Source organism: Dasypus novemcinctus, chromosome X, assembly GCF_030445035.2.
Source record: "Dasypus novemcinctus isolate mDasNov1 chromosome X, mDasNov1.1.hap2, whole genome shotgun sequence".
In the NCBI taxonomy this organism is placed as follows: domain Eukaryota; kingdom Metazoa; phylum Chordata; class Mammalia; order Cingulata; family Dasypodidae; genus Dasypus; species Dasypus novemcinctus.
In genome coordinates this window covers 24909284-24930629 of record NC_080704.1, presented here as the reverse complement: position 1 = coordinate 24930629, position 21346 = coordinate 24909284, and the positions used below count along the sequence as shown (strand labels likewise).

Sequence of the window (21346 nt, the reverse complement as noted above, 5' to 3'; positions counted from 1 at the left end):
AGTTTTTGTCCCATGACAAAAAAAATCAAGGTATTTCTTACTGGTGGAAGAACTAGTGAAGGCACTGATTTGTAAATTGTTCAAAACATTCTGTGATTAAATAGAAATGAAACATTAAAGAGAACATCTTGTTGTGCCAGGAAGCAAGGACACCGTCAAAAACAACTGGGGTCCTTTCAAAATTCCCTAAAGGAAGAAGCTCACATTGGCCAAGATGGCAGCAATCTGAGCTTCAAAAAGAATAATGATTGTAATGAATTTTAATACATCAAATACCTAAAAATCCCTGAGCTAATAATGATACTGGGGAAGGGGGCTGGTTTGGCACCTCTGGATGTGCTAGGGCAGCAACTCATTAGTCTAAAAATTAATAAAGAGAAAGAATTAGGTATTTATGCTGCCTTTCTTATATAAACTACATCTCAGGGTAATAAAATGGTTGATGAGGGAAAATCCTTTTGTATAGAAAAATTCCAGCTAATAAATGCAAAAAGATTGATAGAATTTGAAAATCACCATTTGCAGCCCCTAATGAAATCATGTACCTATGCAACAGTACTAATGAACACTAAAACAAGTCAGTGGTACTCAACTCTAGCTGCACATTTGGATCTCCTGGGGAACTTTTAAAAGCTCCTGATGCTCCTCTGTCTGCACCCAGACTCTGGGGATGACACCCAGGCATCAGAATTTTTTTAAAGCTCCCCAGGAGATTCTAATGTATCGTCAAGAAATAAAGAGGACCACTGAGGTAAAAAAAAGGTTGATGGAGAAGTTAAAATGGAAGGAGTAGGCTGGCAATACCTGTCCCCACCCCTTGACCTCAACATTAGAAGTTAGACAACCTAACACCAGGTGCTTTTTGATGGAAGGCAATAGGAAGCACACAGTGCCATAGGAAGTCTTCTTGCCAAAAGAAAACTGAACCCAAATCTAAGAAAACCTCTGCATTTAATTAGGAAATGTAAAGGGAGAAAGGAAATGTAAAGGGAGAAAGGAACATGTTATAAGACAACACTAGGATATAATCAGGCAGATCCAGATTATGGGAATTCTACAAGATAAATGACCCAATTTCTTCCACAAATAAATTTCATGGATAAAAGAGGCAGGGGACTGTTAAAACTTGAAAAGCCTTAAAAGAGGTGCCTATCAACCACAACATGTGGACCTTGTTTGTATACTGATTGAAACTAACTGTTAAAAACAAATAACATGGGCCAATCCATCTTGTAACCTCAGGTTGGCTTGACACTGGTATGAATCCCATGCATTTGGAGAATTATTTTTCTGACATGGGCTGCATCTCAGAAAATAATAACTCCCTTTCCCCCTGCTGATTGACTCTAGCAATTTCCTGGAAAGGAAGGAGCCTAGCAATTTCCTGGAAAGGAAGGAGCCATATAAATAAAAATAAATACCAATGGACACAATGATTAATATTCTGTGGCAGAGAATTTCAGCTGCTTCTCCTAAATGAAGTCAGGGAGACTCTTGGAAACCACAGCTCATATAAGTAGTGGTGCATGAAAAGTACAATTTACCTCAAAATGTGTCCCCAGAACTCCCCTGGAGAAGGCCTCTCTCCACATGCTCATTATTTTCCTTCTCACCTTCTTTATCTTTTGCCTCAACTTCTCTCTCCATTTAGACATCTTTTCTCTTTCTGCTCATTATTTTTGCATGCTCTTATTTCTTTTTTAATCTCTTGTCTAACTAAGGAAACCTGAGAAGGAATTCATACATTTTACATACTTAATTTAAAAGTCCCATTTACACACACACAAAAAAAACATATTTTTAGATAATTACAAAACTGTACACAGACAGGATATTAATTAATGAGGTTTTATTGTTAACAGTGTTGGACATGTTATTGGTATTGTTAGTTTTTTTCAAGTCCCTATCTGTTGGAGATATATAATAAAATATTGTAAAATAATATCTGGAATCTGCTCTAAAATTCTCAAGCTTTATAAAAACAGGTGGAGGTGGGGAGTAGATGAAATCAGAATGGCAAAATATTGCTAACTGTGGATGATGGGTGAAGAGTTCGTGGGGGGTTGTGATGTACACTTCTGTGCAACCTTAAATTTTTCCATAATAAAATTATTTAAAATATTAACAGAAGTCACAGTTAGAAAAATTCCATTTTCTATACCACTCTGAAAGTAAATACAAGGTGAAAAATGTGTAAGTGGCATCTTCTTTTCTTTCCCAATTTTAGGAGAACAGAATGAGGCATTACATTTCTTGGGGAGGAAAAAATAAGGGGACTCTTGGGGAAAAAAATGAAGATGTCATTTACTAATAATGTATTAGTAAATGTTGTCATTTATTAATAATGACTAATGTCAATTACTAATAATGTTTGATATTGGTTATGAATTCCAAAAATAGATATTGGATTATGCTTGTAAATTGTTTGTTCCTCTGGGCATGTTAGATTACTTTGGATTCAGAGGTTTCACTTTTATTTGATTAAATAATGATTGGTGGGTGGGGACTCACAGAGAAACACCACCACAAAGAAGGGAGTTTGAAGTTTTGATCCTGGAGCTGGGGAACTAAACACACAGAGAAGCAGATGTGTGAGGAAGGAGAGACATCTCCATTAAACACAGGCAGAGGCCTCGGGAAGAGAGACGAGCTGTTCACCTGATAGTCTACAGCTGGCCTTGTGGGGAAAGCAGAACAGCTGAGCCCATAGAGAAACAAGCCCTGGAAAGAGAGGAACCCAGGAGCCTTAACCCTAGCAGACATAAGCAGCCATCTTACTCTAACACATGGCAACAGACTTTGGTGAGGGAGGTAACTTATGCTTTATGACCTGGTATATGTAAGCTTCTACCCCAAATAAATACCCTTTATAAACACCAACCGATTTCTGGTATTTTGCATCACAAGCCCTTTCACTGACTAATAGAAATGTCTATCATATCTTGAGTGTTAACTCTTTGCTAGTCACTGCATATACATTACAATTGTATTCCTCCCAACCACTCAGTGAGAACAATAGTATATTTATTCCATTTCATAAGGCGAGGTACAGGAAACTGAGGCCCCCAAAACATGCTTCCGCCTAAGGTCCCATATCCTTTGGTGGAGCCACAATGATTACTACAGTCTGCTCAGTGGCCAAGGAAGAGAGGGAGAATGCCAGGCACCTGTTAGGTTCTGGGAATACAAGAGTAAACCAACCAGCCATATTTCTTCCCCTTACAAGAGTCATATCCATTCATTGATCTGTATTTTGGGGGTAGAGTTTTTCAACAATGAATAAGCACTATGATGCTATCTCAAAGAGTTCATCGGAAAGGCAGGAAACACCCCACTACCAGAAATGCTAGACAATTTATTTCGTTCTTTTTCCAAGACTATAAAAGAGGAAATGGATTAAAAGGGACAAGAGGCTAACAGGGAAAAGTACTATGAAAGGGAAATGGGATATATTTGAAACTTGTTAGAGAGACACAATGAACAGAATTTGAGTGCTTAGATGTTAACTAGGAGGGAAGATTTAAATTTCTGGTGTAGGAGTCTGAGTAACTGGCCATGTTCCCTGGAATAATATAATTTGCATTTAAGATAACACAGGACCTTAGAAAGAGTGGAAACCCAGTGAATGTTTGTCCAACTTAATCAAGTTTCCATTATTTTAAGAGAAGTAATAGATTGGTAAGTTAAGGAATGCCCTAAATACTGTATAACCAAATTATATCAAAGCAATTGCTACATATCTCAAGACTTCTTTACAGGAGAAACTGGATGATATAATTCCATGAAATTTGTCCAAAATAGAAATGGACTAAAAAACCTAGTGTTCAGTGAGTTAATTCAAACCTAACAAAAGACCTGTCACAGACAAATCTGGAAGGAAGTCTCCAAAAGATAAGCAAATTGGCCGATTCCAGTTCCATTTTGTGAGCATCCTCACTAATAACCCAGAAAAACAATAATTAAAAAAATTTATCAAGTTATGAATGATATAGAGGTGAGACTGAAACACGGAGATTTTTTTTTATTGACTTTGTAATAATATTACATTAAAAATATATATGTGAGGTCCCATTCAACCCCACCCCCCCACCCCCCCTCTCACCCCCCAACAACACTCGTTCCCATCATCATGACACATCCACTGGATTTGGTAAGTACATCTCTGGGCACCTCTGCACCTCATAGACAATGGTTCACATCATGGCCCATACTCTCCTCCATTCCATCCAGTGGGCCCTGTGAGGATTTACAATGTCCGGTGATTACCTCTGAAGCACCATCCAGGGCAGCTCCATGCCCCAAAGACGCCTCCACCTCTCATCTCTTCCTGCCTTTCCCCATACCCATCGTCCACCATGTCCACTTTTCCCAATCCAATGCCACCTCTTCTATGTGGACATTGGATTGGTTGTGTCCATTGCACCTCTATGTCAAGAGGAGGCTCAGATTCCACCTGGATGCTGGATGCAATCCTCCCATTTTCAGTTGTAATCACTCTAGGCTCCATGGTGTGGTGGTTGTCCTTCTTCAACTCCATCTTAGCTGAGTGTGGTAAGTCCAATAAATCAGATTGTAGGTGCTGGAGTCTGTTGAGGCTCAGGACCTGGCTATCACATTGTCAGTCCAGAGATTCAATTCCCCTAAATATATCTTAAACCCCAAACACGGAGATTTTTAAAGCCCTTTTGAAGCTCCATTCTAAGGAATCAGTCCAAAATTTGGATGGGAAAGCACTGTGCAAAAGATGTTTATCAGAGTAATATTTATAATAGCCCAATCTATTCAACTATGGAGAAATGTTTAATCTCTTGTACAACCACTGGAAGAATATGTAATGATAGTAAAAATGCACTTACAAAGAATATGTAAAAATAAGGTAAATATTAATAACATAAATTTTAGGAGAAAAAAGAATCAAATTTATATGCACAGCCTTATTCAATAGCGCCTTTTAAAACCTATATGTAAGGGGGAAATGCAAAAGAATAAACCAAATGTTAACAGTGGTTATGTCTGGGTGATGGAATGAGCAATGCTTCCTTTCTTCTTACTACTTTTGTACTTTGCAGGTTTTTTAATGAACATAATTTTTATAACAAAAATAACAAACATACAAAAGATCCAGAAATATATCGTTTTAAAAGCCAGAGCAATGAACCAAAACTAACCAAATAGGTTTTAAGAATAAATGTGAAATTCTGGGAAGAGGTTTTAAAAAAAATTGTCAAGTTTAGGACTGAAACAACATGGCTTAATAACAGCTCCTATGGGATTAAAAAAAAAAGAGCTAGAAATTAACTCACTGTAGTCATTATGAGCCAACAGTAACATGGGTGAGGGAAAAAGATAGCCAGAATAAACTCTGGATCTCTTCATTTGTATGCAAAGCAAAGGCATTAATAATATTCTCCTTGTGCTGTGTGAGCTAGACTATATCTAGACTATGGTGTTCAGCTTTGAACGTAAGCTTTTAAAAAAATCTTGAAAACTGGAGAGCAGCCAGAGGGATGAGGCCTCAGAACTAAATGGAGCACAGAGCAGTGATTCTCGAACCCGAGCTTGAATCAGAATCACCTGGGGGGCTTAAAGCATAGATAGCTGGGTCCCCTCCCACAGTTTCTGAGTCTGTAAATCTGTGGTGGGGCCAAGAATTTGCATCTCTAGCTAGTTCTCAGGTGGTGTTGATGCTGCTGGTCCAGGAACACACTCTGAGAACCACTGGTATTGTGGATAAAAACACTGAAACCAGACTGCCTGGCCTCAAAGCCCAGCTTTGCCACCTAACAGCTGTGTGATCTTGAACAAGATTACTTGCCCTCTCTGTGCTTCCATTTCTTCACCTCTAAAATGGAATAATTATACAGATATTGTGGCACTGAGGTAGTTAATACTGGTCAAGCATTTAGAACAGTGCCTGGCATGATGTTTGTTAATGTAATGTGAGACATACTAGGGATGTTCCATCTGAAATCGAAAAGCATTTTTTTAAACAACTTCAAATATTAGAAGGGCTTTGGTGGGGAAGATTTATTCTGCAGAATTTATGTGGACAGATGTAGGGTCCAAGGCATAGAAGTAACCAAGAAGGAGCCTCTGAATCTATATCGTGAAGAGGGTTTGAGCAATGACGGAATCAGTGGCCTGCTTGGGTTCTGACTGCCCCAAGACTCAGGGCCCTCACCTCTGAGAGATGGTAGAAAGGGGATTGCTGTAAGGCATAAGACAATAAAAATCACTTCACAAAATTTAGCTATTTCTAGGACCATTTCACCTTTGATCACCTAGAGAAGTGGTTCTCAACGTGCTGGCCCCAGACCAACAGCAGCAGCATCACCAGAGCCCTTGTCAGAGATGCAAATTCTTGGGCCCAACCCCAGATCTACTAAAGCAGAAATCTGGAAGGGGCTGGCATTATGTTTCATCAAGCCTTCCAGGTGGCACTGATGCACACTCAAGGGTGAGAACTAATGACCTCTCACATCCCCCTAAACAACATGGATGTAAGGCTCTAGAACACCAAAACTCACTTCATCAGGGATCAGGTATACTATGCCTTTGGTAAATGTATGTACCAAATTTCTACTTATACCAAATATTTGCTTTCTGTTTAAAATATAGATCACAAAGATAATGCTGAATTTGTTCAAAACTAGACAAGGACTTGAATGCAAGAGTTTATGTGGGAGGTGAAAGAAACACCAGCAGGGAAATGGGGAAGGGAGAGGAGAAGGGCAGGCATTCAACAAACGGTTTCTTTTCAAGCCAGCCATCACTGTGAGCTTAATCCTGCTGGGCAAATTCCAAGAGCCTGGGCTGAATACACACTCCAGGGTGGTCCCACTAGTGGGATGAGAGAGCCAGGACATTTAAACGCCAACACCCATGAACCCTTGGGTGAGGGCCTCTGAGGAGGGCGTGTTAATTCCCCCCGGCACTTCAGGCCCTCTATGTGAGGGGCAAAACAAGCTTCAGCAGCAAGAAAAAGCTCTGGGTAAAATGGCGGCAGAAGTTAGACAGGTGTACAGTGAAGTGCTATGGGCAAGGGCAGTGGTTTTCACACTTTAGAGTGCTTTGGCATCACTGGGTGGGCTTGTGAACCCCCACCTCATGGGACCCCACTGCCAGAGCTCAGTGGTTCTGGTATAGGGCCTAAAAATTTGCATCTCAGCAAGTTCCCAGTTGCTGGTTTGGGACACATCTTTAGATCTGCTGGGCTAGGGGATGTGAGCAGGAACCGATAGGGTCTGTACAGACTCTATTCCTAGCAGAAAGGCCCTAGGATTGGACAGCACTCAGAGACAGCCAAGGAGGTGAACTACACATCTGTTTTGTCCTCTGTAAGAAAACTCTTCCCACCTCACTCAAAGCCTGTGTCCAGGTCGCATGCCTCTGGAATTGGGACCATTCAGCAGACTTCTAGGGCATACTCTGCACTTGCTTTGGCCAAGGTTAAGTCCACTCACATAATCGTTAGGACCATAACCCTTTCAGTTTCATCCTGGTATTTTCCTCTGGATGTGGCTCCTGACAAACGTAGGACTCAGGGGCACTGAGCACAAACAAATAACTATTTTAGAAAGGATCCAGCTTTTGGCTACTGAATCAAATCCAGCTGGGGACCAGGCTGTTGCTCCTGATCTGATACAGAGCCTTCCAGAAGCCCTGCTCCAGCCACCAGGGCAGCCCAAGGCAGTGCTTCGTCCCTCACCTGCCAGGCCTCAGAATCCTTACACAGTCACCTTGAGATCCTTCTGCTCTGGAAAAGGCAAACCCTCCAAAATACACCACCCCCCCAAATAATTCTTTTGTCACCTTGCACTCATTCAACAGCCCTTTTAACTGGGAAAATAACAGGCCTCCTGTCCTTTGCTGTTTGTTCACAATAAGAGCACATGCTTGCAGGGAACATATAATCCCAAACAAAAATTGGTGCTTATTTCACAATATTAAATTTCCAGTTGAAACACACACCATCAGTTTCACAACACAAAACCACTCGTAACTTCTTAAGAGATGAGGAGGAAAAGGCAGGGAGAAAGAGAAGAGTTTTAACCTTCACAGGAGAGAGGCATCCTCATTTATCTTTTACAGTGATCACCCCTAGTGAATAGCATGACAAAGCCACATCCACACACTTCCACTCTGAGACCAGGGTCACTGTCACAAAGGCCAAGGGGTTAGGTCTCAGACCACTACAGTTATGTGAACCCCTCCGCATCCAGGATGTCCACCACTATGGAATGCTAAGGTCAACACCTCTTAAGAGGCACTATAAGTATTTGCAATCTAGATCTTCTTGGTGAAGAAAGAAAAGCTTCTCCCCCTCTCAGAACATTTTTCCAGCATTCCCAATGGGTTGCCAAGTGACTCAGCATTGGCCCAGTGTGGGCACTATTATTGATGAGAAATCTTCCGCCTGGGTGATATACTGCATACAACACATGCCCAAAGAACAGTGCCAAGTCATACCAGGAAAAGCAAGCAAATTATTCACCTCCACTTTGAATGCAGGCAAATCTTTCCTTAATGCAGAGGCTACTCAGTATCAGAAAGACAAAGTCCTAAGATAGTCAGAGATTTCCAGCTAAGATTCAAGGAATTATTAGGCAGAGCCTCTCCTTTCTTGTTGACTATTAAAAGGCAATCAAATGGAGGACAACAGAGAAAAGGGCAAGAAAAAAAAATTTTTTTTTCAAAAACAACCCCAGAGCAGAAAGCTGCATAAAAGCGTTCTGCTCCCTAAATGTTATCTTCATGAGTGCTATGAGCTCCATCCAGAGGCCATTCCAAGAACTGCATGTTCATTTAATTTTGAAAAACAAATTTTCCATCTTCTGGGATCCAGGGTAAGATTGGCCTCAGAGAACTGCTGGAAATTGTTAAACAACATCCTTCTTTCTTGCCCTTTCATTAAAGGAAGTGCTCTGAACTCTGAAATAAAGGGTACACTTGAGAGATCTGGTAAGATCCAGTAGGACAATTGACTTTGATATATGCCTCTGTCAGGGTACTAGCTGATTTCCTGGCAGGGTGGCCTTGGCACAAATAAAAGCAGAGTGTTCCATGAGTACTTTTAGAAAAAAAAGTTCTGGCTCTCATTGATATAAAATAAAAGAATGGAGAGCAACTCAGGAACAAACAGGAATACGTCTAATATTAGAAGGACTGAGAAGAGTCCTCCTTCAAGAGGGACCCCAGGGCTACTTGCCTAGTAGGTCCAACTGTAACACACCCAATCCCTTGTGTAACTCAGCAGATCTCTCCAAGGCAATCACAATCAATCCTCATCAAAAAATAGACTGCAGTTTCCAGAACATTCCTATGGCCTCTATTCACTCCTATAAACCCCTCACCACTCTGTCCATCCCCCACACCTGTGGCCCTGTATTCATACGTGCCTCCCCTTGGTGATCCACAAGGGGTCAGGCTAGGATAGAGAGAGCTCAGCTGCCCCAGTTCAAGACATTATATTCTACAGACCACCAGCTAGCTCAGCAAATAAATGAAGCCTTCAAAAAACAACGTATGTTGGTGCCCAAAGTTTCGTCTACCATTTGCAGAGCTTCCCATCATAGCACACATGCTCCTGTCTTTCATAGGCTTGTGCCTCAGAATGATTTAAGACAGCTTTAACAGATTTTCAAGGGGAAAAAAATCAAACTTATCCTTTGTCTTCCTCCCACTCCCCTTCACCCAAGTTATTTCTACACTACAAACACTGAACAGCCTTCTCATGTCTACTGGCAAAAATATATATGGCAATGTTTATCCTCCTCAGGGGTATTAAAGCTCTAGAAAATATCCTTGCTAATTACTCCACACATTCTCATTTCAACAAGGTTAAGCATTCCCAGAATGTTGCCCTCTTTGTTTCTTCACCAGAAGGCAAAAATATTTGTGCTCAGCACAGAATAGAAAGTAGGGCTCTAAGCAGCATTCACCAGGGAGACTGGCTAAACTCACAAATTTTCAGACTCCACTCTTGATCCACTAAATCAGGCCAGGCTAGGGAGGGTTCAAGAAAGCCATATAATAGCCAGGCACCCCAGGTGACTGCTGTCAGTTGAGAAAACACTGCTCTAAAGAAGAAACGCTCTTAATTTTGGAGTCTCCCCGCTGCAGAGAGACATCTGTTAAGAGTATAGCTGTGTTCCCTATGCACTTGAGCCCCAGAGCCATCAGTATACCTAGAATTTAAGATGGGCCCCTTCTTTATTTTTACATGTCATAGTGCTCCTGCTTTTCTCACTTATTCCCTCCTCTTGTTGTTCAGTGTCAGAAACTTTCACAAGGCCCAGAAACTGTCCATTTCTAATTAGGAAATATTTTTGTATTCCTACACAATGGTCCAACACCGCTCTGCAGTTTAAAGGCTTGCTATTTGGGATACTTGTGCAAAATGATGGGTTAGAAAGTATATCTGTTTGGTTACAGGAAAGGATTTGCCTGAGGATACTTGTACACATCATGCACAGAGCAGGACACATGGCCAATATGGGTTTTTCTTCTTCTTTATGTCTTGAGGGCTCTTCTGCCAGCTGCTCCCCATGGCTCCCCACTGCTCTGCATTCTGCCATATCCAATGATGGTTTATGGCAAAATTCACTGGGCAGCAAGCCATGTGGTTCTTAAAGATAGCAATTAGGGGAAAAGGAAAGGCCGAATTACAAGGTGTTGGAAAATGCAATTAGAGAAAGAAAAGGTCAGATCGTATTTTCTCTTACCTCCTGGTGATGAAATCTATGTATTCATCCAAAAACAGACACCTAACTCACTCTGGGGTCATTCAGAATCAACAGCTCGTTCAATATAAAAATCAACTACCCAATCAATGTCAGGCATGAAAAGCCATTAAACAGAAAGTCGTATTTTTTGTTCATCAAAAGGAATCCTTACCTTTTCTTTGGCTCTCCTTTTGGTCTCTGCATCCATCCAATCATTTTCTTTCTCAAGCATGTCAAGAAAGGCCCAGCGAACACCCTCAATCAATTCCTCCATCTATAAGAAAATACCCAAAGAGGTAGCGTCAACTCAACAAGCTTCAGACAAGGTTTTCTGGGCCAAAGTCGACATGCACAAAAACAGAATTCACTGCTAATCACAGTGGGAAAGAGATTGCTTTCAGCTTGACTCTGTGCTCTGACAAGATTTTTTTTTCTTCATGAAAATGGCCTTTTCCCCCATGGCTAGAAGATGACTAACCATTTTATTCCATGAGAGTGAAGTAACAGAGTTGTAAAAGGATTACATAGAAAAAGGAATTCACTATAGGTTATGACTAATATCTATCTGCAGCTTCTAAATTAGTCCATCCTTATCAAGGTGGCATCTGATTTCAGTAGTTTAAAAAAGGGCTTGCAAGAGACAAGCAAATGCATGGACTATGTTTTTCAGACTGTGTATTGCAGAAGAAAGTGAATGAGCAGTTGAAAGAAATACTGTCAACAGAGAAACAGGCAGTAGAGCCAGCACCCCAAGGGAAACTTCCCCAACGTAAAGCAGACTTATATAAAGGACCTAGTTCTTTCCAAATTTAGTGCCAGAGGTTAAACCAGGTACTCAGCTGTTCACTTGTCACCCTCCTACTCCCCTTTCTACTCCCTCACAGTTGGAAAAGTCTTCAGTTATTTCCAAGCTAAAATGGTTGACCCTGGGAGCAAATGTAGCTCAGGTGGTTGCTTCTCATGTACAGGTTCCAGGTTCGATCTCTGGCACCTCCTAAAAACAAAAAGCAAACCAAAAAAAAACCAACAACCCTTATTGGGGAGCAGATGTAGCTCAGTGGTTGAGTGCCTGCTTCCCATGCACGAGGTCCTGGGTTCGATCTCCAGTATGTATGTATGTATGTATGTATGTATGTATGTATGTATAAATAAAGTTAGCCCAAAGGGGGCTGCTACAGAAAAGATGTCTTCTGAAAGACCTAGTCCAGAGTACTGATGCAGTAGGACAGCACCCACACTGATGCCTTGCCTTTGCTTCCATTTTTTGTGGGCCAGTAGATAGGGCAGGAAGAGGAGAGATGGTAACACAAGTTCAGAGGTCTCTGGGAGCAGTCTGAGGAAGCCTTCCTGGTTTATGGGTGCAAACCCCTCAAAGCTCCATTCTCCTGCACAGAGGCTTCCATTTTCTTGACGGGACATCCAAGATAGACCAAATACTGGGTTTTACACCAGAATTAAAATTTTCATTTGGGATTACGGTGTTATAAATCAATCTTTATCATTACTTCTAGAAGGAAAGAAGTTCAAATGTTTCCTTGGTTCTGTAAAGAATTGTCAGCATGATGCTCAAAACAATTTTTTTTTCTGTTTAATAAGTTTTGGCTATGTTTTCAGTTCAATAACAGTTGTAAGAGAACCAGAGCTGTAAATCAGTGGGCTGGGTTCCATCATATGTAAATAAGAACAAACAGCAGATGGAAGGCGGTGGGGGAGGCTTCACAGCTATTTCTTTCAACTTAGTAAAAACATGAAAAGAGAAACCTCAACTTGGCTTTGGGGCAGGATAAAAACATGAAATGAGAGAAGAGAAAAGGTTTTTTGAAGTCACTTAAGACTTTTCAACCTTGACTGCACACTGGGGAGCTTGTAAAACCCCTAGGCCTGGGCAGCAGGCTGCTGATGTTACTGGTCTGGAGGGCACCCTGCATGCAGCCGCATGGGGAATTCTCAAAGCTCCCCAGGAGGTTCTAAGGCCCAGACTGAGGCCCAATGGTTGCAGGGAAGTCACTCATTTTGCAGCTAAGGATATTAAGAGCTAAGAGAGTCAATGACCTGTTCAAGCTCATACACCTGGTGAGGGTCAGAGCCAGGATCAGTCCACAGAACTACAACAGTTTTGAGTGCAGAGCATCTAAAAGCAACTACAGGTGTCCCTCATCAATCAGAGGGCAATGCCAGGGAAGTGGAAGGGAACCAACAGAGAACTGCAGAAGACACCATTTCAAATCAAAACCCCCCAGAAGGAGGATGCTACAATGACCAGGAACTCTACAGGGACTACAGCCCTTGTCTTTGCAGTCAACAGCACCCCTAAAGTGCATCTGACCTTGTCACATAGCAACACATGCCTGCCTGCCCATCACCTTCTGCATAAAAAAAGAAATAATATTTGCCCAAACTAAGCAGGGGCAATGGGGATAGAAAGAAGTGGGCGAACTGATTTGAGAGGTATGTCAGTGAATCTGGGTGTTTAATTTGACATGGGAAGGTGGAGAAGGGTAGGGGGAAGAGTTGGATTAATTTCTAGGTTTCAGGACAGGCAAGTAGGTGGACGCTGCTGCCATTCTTGAAGACTGGGTACACTGGGTAAGCAGGAGGGCTGGGCATGGGCTCTAGATTGCAATGGGATAAGAAGCACATGAGAAGTGACATCAGCGAGTCTGGACAACACCATCAGAGGAGTCTGTCTAGGTAAGGGAGAAAGCAAAGACAGGACAGATGGGGATGCAGGTGCTTAAGGGAGGAGGTCTGAGGTTTTGTGCATGTTTGTTACTGCTGTGGCTGCCACTGCTGAACCTGAGAGAGACTGAACTTTGTTTAAGTGCCGAGGGGAAAGAACCAGTGAAGAGGAAGAGGTGGAAAACACGGGCAAGAGAAGGGACAGCAATGGTCCCAGAGAAGGTGAAAGGGAATGAGATGCAGAGAATACATGGAAGGGTTCACGTTAAACATGAGATATGATTGTGAGGGGAGAAAAGAAGAAAATGATGGATGGGAATTCAGAAGAATTCACAGAGGAGACAGTGGCAGGTTGAGAGCATCCCAGTATAATGGTGTGTCTTTTCTCCATGAGATATTTCTTCACACACGGTTACGTGCATTCTGGCAGCACGAACGTATTGCTAAGAAGTGGGGTATTTACAGATAAGGACAGAGAGGGCAATAAAGGGGTTCCTCTCTATACCCCTGGCCTAAATGTAACAATAAGTTACATGTAAAGAATAAGTAAAAAGCCAGACTTATCCAAGTGAAATATTTATTTGGGGTAAGGTGTACAAAAACTAACCCACTTTCATTATGATTTAAAATAAATAAAGAAAACAAAATAAAACAAGCACTCCCCAAGTCAAATAGATCTTTGGCAAATATCTATGTTGGAATTTGGTAACTTCCATGGAGACTCTTAAGGTCATTCTGCCCCTATACTCTTGGGAGCAATTTTATGACATAGATACATATTAAGAGGGGGCTGAGAGAAACTTCTCTCTAAGCAGCTTGATTTCATAGGACCCTCATGAGCAAGTCCTGGGCATTATCAAGACTAACGAATTCACCAAGATTTTAAGCACTTTGCATAGGTTTTCAAAGCTCTTTGTCTTTAATCTTCTAATTTGGAAATTAAAAAGGCAAACAGATTCCAGCCCACTGCCAGGATAAGGAATGACAAATAGTTTACTCATAAGCACCTTCCTTCTTCCTCTTTCCTTTCTACCCAACCTCCCACCACCATCACCTCTATCCTCCCTAAATCTATACTTTGATATCTCAATCTTTGTGGCCCTCTTATACATGTCAACACCTAACTAAATCAGTTTGCTTTTTGCTTTCCCATGAGCTTCAGCTGGGCTTTTGCCCTTGCCCTCTCAGGAGCCTCCCGTCTCTGCTGCCCCATCCTGCATTAGATGCTCTCGTTTTTTTCTTGCAGACTTTATAGATTTGACGTATACCATTTTCAGTGAAATAGTGCTGATCTGCCCAGCAGAATTCAAGAACAAGGGAAATTTTTGAAGGTGATTGATGTGATTTGTTGGCATGTCGATGCAAATAAGAGAAACCATGATTTTAGCATGCTGGAACTAGGAAGATAAATCATGGAACACTTGTGACTTTTCTCTTTAATCTACAGCATCACAAAGCATTGCCTTCAGTCAAGTCATGTTCCCCAAGGCAGCAAAAGCTTGCTGTAATTGGAAAATGAGAAAAAAAGGAGAGAAATTGTATTTCTTCACCAAACCTTGACCCAACACCCCAACCAGTCACCATATAACATTAACAGAAGTCACTTAAAGTGGAAGACATAAGGTGAAGTTATCAATAGAAAACACTTAGAGTCAAAGATCAAAATGTAACAAATGAATTCAAGTGTTACTATGGTAAAATCTACCACATTCAGATTAAGGGCCCAACAGACAAAGTGACATTTTGTTAAGCATCTATTTATTTCCGATTTTATGGATTAATTTGGTTGGTCTTTGGGGAGATGTTAGTTCTTTTCCTCAGCCAGTATTATTTAAAAGTGGGTTTCTCAGTCTCGAAGCCAAACTCAGCATGTAAATGTGTGGCCTTCCCCCAAGCATGGGACATGACTCCCGGGATCGAGCCTCCCTGGTGCTGAGGGATTACTACCAAGTACCAGCTGATGATGTAACTAGAAAATGACCTTGAATAAAAGGGTCAACTCGGACCAGTAGAATATCTCAGCCTACATATAATACCAGGAGCTTTTTGACCTGACGAAAAGGGGGACATGGAGAGGACAAATGAGATTATAAGGCTATGAGTCTCCAAAAAGAGCCAGGAGGTTATCGGAGGGGTTGCCCTTATGCACACCTCAGCAGAGTCCCAGAGACAAATAAAGTAGATACAACCTCAGGTATTGGTTCTTCTAAGTGCTACAGAGACCCACGGGTTCTATGGTCATGGCGGATGGAGTTCAGTGCCATGTCAGTTGGCCCTACTTTGGAGTTTGTGTTTCTGTGTGATGGAGCTGTTGTGATCTTTGTCCACAAGCCTCTCCTGTTACTTTTACCAGAACTGTAGTTGGTGCTGGGATTTAGTGTATACCCAGGGGACCTGAATCTCTGGACTGACCATGTGATAGCCAGGCCCTGAGCCTCAACAGACTTGCAACTCCTACACTCTGGTTTATTGGACTTACCCCGCTCAGCTAACATGGAGGTGAAGAAGATCAACCATCACACCAGGAAGCCAAGAGTGCCTACAACTGAAAGCAGGAGGATTACATCCAGCATCCATGTGGAATCTAAGCCCCCTCTTGACATAGATGTGGAGTGGACACAACCATTCCAGGGTCCACAGGATGGAGGAATAGAGTATGGATTAGAGTAGACTTAGTGATATTCTATTCATGAACTATTGTGATTAGTAATCGAAGAAAATGTGGCATTGGTGTGGAGAAAGTGGCCATGGTGGCTGCTGGGGGTAGGGAGTGGGAGGAAGAGATGTGATATGGGGGCATTTTCGGGGGTTGGAGTTGTCCTGGGGAGTGCTGCAGGGACAGTTACTGGACATTGTATGTCCTCTCATGGCCCACTGGGTGGACTGTGGGAGGGTGTGGGCTATGGTGTGGACCATTGACCATGAGGTACAGCAGTGCTCAGAGATGTATTCACCAAGTGCGATGAATATCTCATGATGATGGAGGAGGTTGTTGTTATGGGGGTAGGAGTGGGGAAAGGGGAGTGTGGGGTATGAGGGCATGAGCAACAAAAGAAAAAATAGATAAATGGGACCTCCTCAAAATTCAACACTTTTGCACCTCAAAGTACTTTGTCAAAAGGGTGAAAAAGCAGCCGACTTGATGGGAGAAAATAATGTGCAATCACTTATCTCATAAGGGTTTAATATGCATAATATATACAGATATCATACAACTCAACAACAAAAAGACAAAGTATCTGATTAAAAAATGAGCAGAAGACTTGAAAAGACAATTGTTCAAAGAAGCAATACAAATGGTGAAGAAACAAATGAAAAAAGGTTCGAAATCACTAGCAATTAGGGAAATGCAAATGAAAACTACAATGAGATATCATTTCACACCTATTAAACTGGCCACTATTAAAAGGTTGAAAAACAGTAAACATTGCAGAGGATGTGAGAGATAAGAACACTTATTCACTGTTGATGGGAATATAGAATGGTACAGCCACTGTTGAGGACTATTGGCAGTTCCTACAGAAGTTGAATATAGAGTTACGATGGGACCTGGCAATACCATTGCTAGGTATATACCCAGAAGACCTGAGAGCAGTGACACAAATAGACATCTGCACAACGATGATTGTAGCAGTGTTATTCATGATAGCCGAAAGTTGGAAACAACCAAGTGTCCATCAACTGATGAACAGATGATAAACAAACTGTGGAGTATACACACAATAGAATATTATGCAGCAGTAAGAAGAAATGAAGTCATGAAACGTATGATAACATGGATGAAGCTGGAGGACATTATGTTGAGTGAAGCAAGCCAGACACAAAAGGACAAATACTGTATGATTACCCTATTATGAACTAAATATATCATGTAAAATATAAATATGGGTAGAATTGCATACATAAGACCATTTTTCTTTGAAGCTGAACAAATGTTTACTGATACTACAAAATGTTAATATCAGACCAAAAAAAACATATTATACTAAGTGAAGGAGACCAGAGACAGAGTACTACATATTGTATGATTCTATTTATATGAAATGTAAATACAAATCAATTTATAAAAATAAAATGAGATTAGTGGTTATATAGATCTGAGGAAGGAATGCTAAGGGGTGTGGAGTCTTTCTTTTTGGAGAAATGAAATTGTTCTAAGATTTTTGAGATGATGAATGTACAACATTGTGGTTACACTAAAAGCCTTTGATTATACACTTTGGATCAAATAGCCAGAAGCATCAGCTATGTACAATGGGGGAAGCACAGAGAGATTGAGAGGTGGGGAATTTCTTGTCTGTTTATTGTTTATTATTACTGAAATAATGAAAATGTTCTAATAATGACTGAAACAGTGATGAACACACAACTATGTGATTATACCAAATACCACTGATTGTACACTCTGGATGAACTGTATGCTTTATTAATATGTATCAATAAAATTGATTTGCTTTTTTTTAGAAAAGCCTCCATTGGTTACCTAGCAGAGAAATATAATTGAATTAAATATCTTTTTTATATGCAGTTATACTAGCAGTACAAAGAGAAAATATTATCAAACTCACTTTTAGATAAGATGTAATTATTCAAACATGACAGGGAGCCATAAGAACATGGAGTTGAAAATTGGAAAAGTTATTTTTTAAAAGAAATACCCATTCTGACTCAGTAATTCCAAGCCTAACTCCATCTATGGAACCCATCAGTAGTTGCAACTCCATATTTATAGTAGGGAGAAAGGTTTATTTCAAATGTCTTTGGACTAGCTGTAGCCTCCAATCAAATATAAACTTTAGTGGAAACAAAATGAGTCAGTAAGTTACGCCGGTCCATTCTAAGACTGATGCCAAAATGGCACCAGGGCAGATGGCTAAGGATGGACAAAAATATACATATCTGGTAGAAACAATTAAAGGATGATAGAGTTCTAAAAAAGAGAGGGGGAGGGGAGTGGAGGGAAAAGAAATCTTCAAGGATGATTGTATGCATCAATATTAATGTACTTTTTATAAAAATTCTTAACTAAAAGGCATAATGTTGAATAGGTTTTCTTATTTAATGTATTTTGAAATCATGAGTAATATCCTAAGAAAACTTGAGATAAAAAGTCTCCCATCTTTCCACTGGTCTAGAGTTGGACAGGTCTAGAGCGGCTGTAAACACATGATTTGTGAATGTGAAAAATGGAAATCATTGCCACGAATTTCTGTGCTTAACCTAGAAGAGGTAGGATGCCATCTCAGGGGGTTCCTAACACTGTTATGGCAAGTGTCAATTTACTAGAAATATAGACATTAACTAAATCAATGTACCAATAAATATTAAATATTCATTTATTATTTATACTGTGACTATTTCTAAACATGAATTTGAATTAGCTCCTGATAAAAATATAATAACAGCATTAAAATAAGAAGTGGAGACCCACATTGAAGTAGAAGAGACAATTCAGTCAGAAGAACTAAGGATAGTTTCTGGCAGCCAAGTTGAAAAGAGAAATCAGTGAGATGATAAAACAATTCATACAAGTTTGCCAGGATTAACAAGTTTGCATAGCTATGAAACATGCTGGGAAAAGAAAAATGAATTAAGTTATACTTGCTATAAAACACATTAGTCTATTTGTGCAGGAATTCAGCATGCCTTTTCATCAGAAATCACTTGGCCATAAGACTGGGCTGGGAGTAACAAGGAGTAAAATCATATTTACTAGATATGAACATATAGATTTGTGATCAAATTTTATAACTCATTGACTTTTCCTGTTTCTCACATTCCCACCTCTGAGAAGGAAGAGATCAGAGTCCAGAATAATATTTACACATCAACCAGTATCACGAAGGTCCAGCCCTCTTTGGCTGTGGGAGAACAACCCCCCTCCCCACCGCCCCCCTGCAGCAAGTAAACCTGCCTGGTCACTTGCCAAATTCAGATCTGTTGCCAAATTCAGATCTTTCTTTCAGTGGATGAATTTCCAGTAGAGGGGCTTTGCGTTGCCTGTCCTTTTCACAAGGCTGATCGAATCAGCTTGTCCAATAACATATAACACAACAGCCTCCAATGTTATCCAGAGATGTAGAAAACAAACCAGAAAGCCAAGTCAAATATGTCATCCTCATGGCAACACACTCAACGACAAGGGCAAGAGTAGCATTCATACTTAACACCTATTTTAAAGGAATTCTCAACAAGCTAGCTAAATTTCTTATTTTGCTGGATGTCATTTTACCAAAGTTTGCTCAAAATGAGCTGTCAGTTTAGAGTCTGATGACATCTGTTGTAACAAGATTTAGCCTGTAGAAAGTCGTGAAACCTGGATCTGTTATAGAAATTGTTTGTGGTTCCTTGTGTAGTTCGATGAGACTCTGAGCCAGACTTAGCATTAAATGATAGGGCGGGTTCTTTACTACATTGGGCAGGTACAGAGGACTAGCCACAGCAAAAACTTTCAGGCACCTCCCTCACTCTCATTCTTTCTAAGGTAAATTGGGGGGAGTTGCCACAGTTCATGCCAGCACTCTGATTTTATAAAGCCTATCTTTATTATTAACATTGGGCATGGTACACGATAAGAACAGTAGCTAACATTCACTGCACACTAAGGGCCAGGTGGTGTGCTGAGCCCTCCACATGGATTATGGCATTTGTTCCTCACCACAAACCCACAAGGTAGGTACCGTTTTGATCCCCATTTGTGATGCAATGATGGCCCAAATTCTTCACCACCACCCCATATCCATGCCCTTGGCTGGGTGACTTTGCAGTTTCTTTCACTAAAAATGCAGTCTATTTCCCTGCCTATAAATCTGGGCTGGCCTTGTGACTTGTGTCGGCCAATAGAATGCAGCTGTGACATAATGCCAGTACTGAGCCTCACGTGTTTCTACTTGTTCTTTTGCACCTCTGCCATCACAAGGAAAGCATGCCCAGGCTAGCCGGCTAAAGGATATTATTTACAAGGAACAGAGCCAAGACATCCCAGCCACCTCTGCCAAAGCCAGCCTAGATTGGCCAACTCCCAGGCATTTGAACAAGCCCAGCCAAAATAAGCAGAGCTGCGTAGGTAACCAGCAACAGACTCTGGATGCATCAGCAATAAATGTCTGTTGTCGAACACCAGTGAGGTTTGGTGATTGTTTGTTACACAGCATTAGCGTAGCAATAGACAGCTCTTGCACCACTTACAGATATGGAAACAAGGGCTCAAAGTGGTTAACTAACTTGCCCAAATTGGTAAGAGTAAAGTTATGAGATGCCAATGAAACTTTGTAGAAAATGAGATGTGATTTCTACATAAGGTCAATATTTTATAACTATACTAAAGAGCCCCTTAAAAACAAAATCATTTTGGTTTGCCTTACTTCAGAAAGGTTTACAGAAAAGACCCAGAGGAAATTATCTTGATAATAACAGGTGATAACATGTACTAGAAAAACAGAACAAGAACATTTAGTAGCTAAAGAGAAGATCCTTTCTTAGCATGACTTGTGTCAAAGGGACATTTATCTGCATGATAGTCTTTCTGATAATAACTCCTGTGAGTAGCTCCTCAGTATAAGGGTCTGGCTAGAATGCATGAGACTGACTTTCATGTGACTTCTGCCATCAACATTGTAGTTACATCTCATTTACTCAACCACAGCAAGAAACAGTGAACGGGGGAATTGGAGAACTTAAAAAATAGTAATGGCAGTACATCAATTCAATTATCCTAGCTCACTAATGAGGTGAACTCCTAGTGTTTGGAGGTCACAAGTTCAAACTCCACCACCGCAATTGGACCCATATGGGTACTTAAGTCTTCGGCACCAGCTGCAGAAATATGGGGTGGGAGGAGAAACCTGTTCATAGGATGAGAATTACTACTGGAATTGCTCACACAGAGCAGCTCAGAAAAATGGAAGGTACTGTAGGTCGTCTATGGCATTACTTAAGGACAT

General features: G+C 40.9%; 1 protein-coding gene across 2 annotated transcripts in view; it reads right to left on the bottom strand.

Moving 5' to 3' along the window:
• PHEX (phosphate regulating endopeptidase X-linked) overlaps window positions 1–21346 on the bottom strand; it is a 241879-nt gene that overhangs the window by 133621 nt on the left and 86912 nt on the right. For both annotated transcript variants that reach the window (XM_004450363.4, XM_071213373.1), the window contains exon 12: window positions 10897–10998. In XM_004450363.4, the coding sequence (XP_004450420.1) occupies window positions 10897–10998 (102 nt within the window). The remainder of the gene's footprint in view (window positions 1–10896; window positions 10999–21346) is intronic.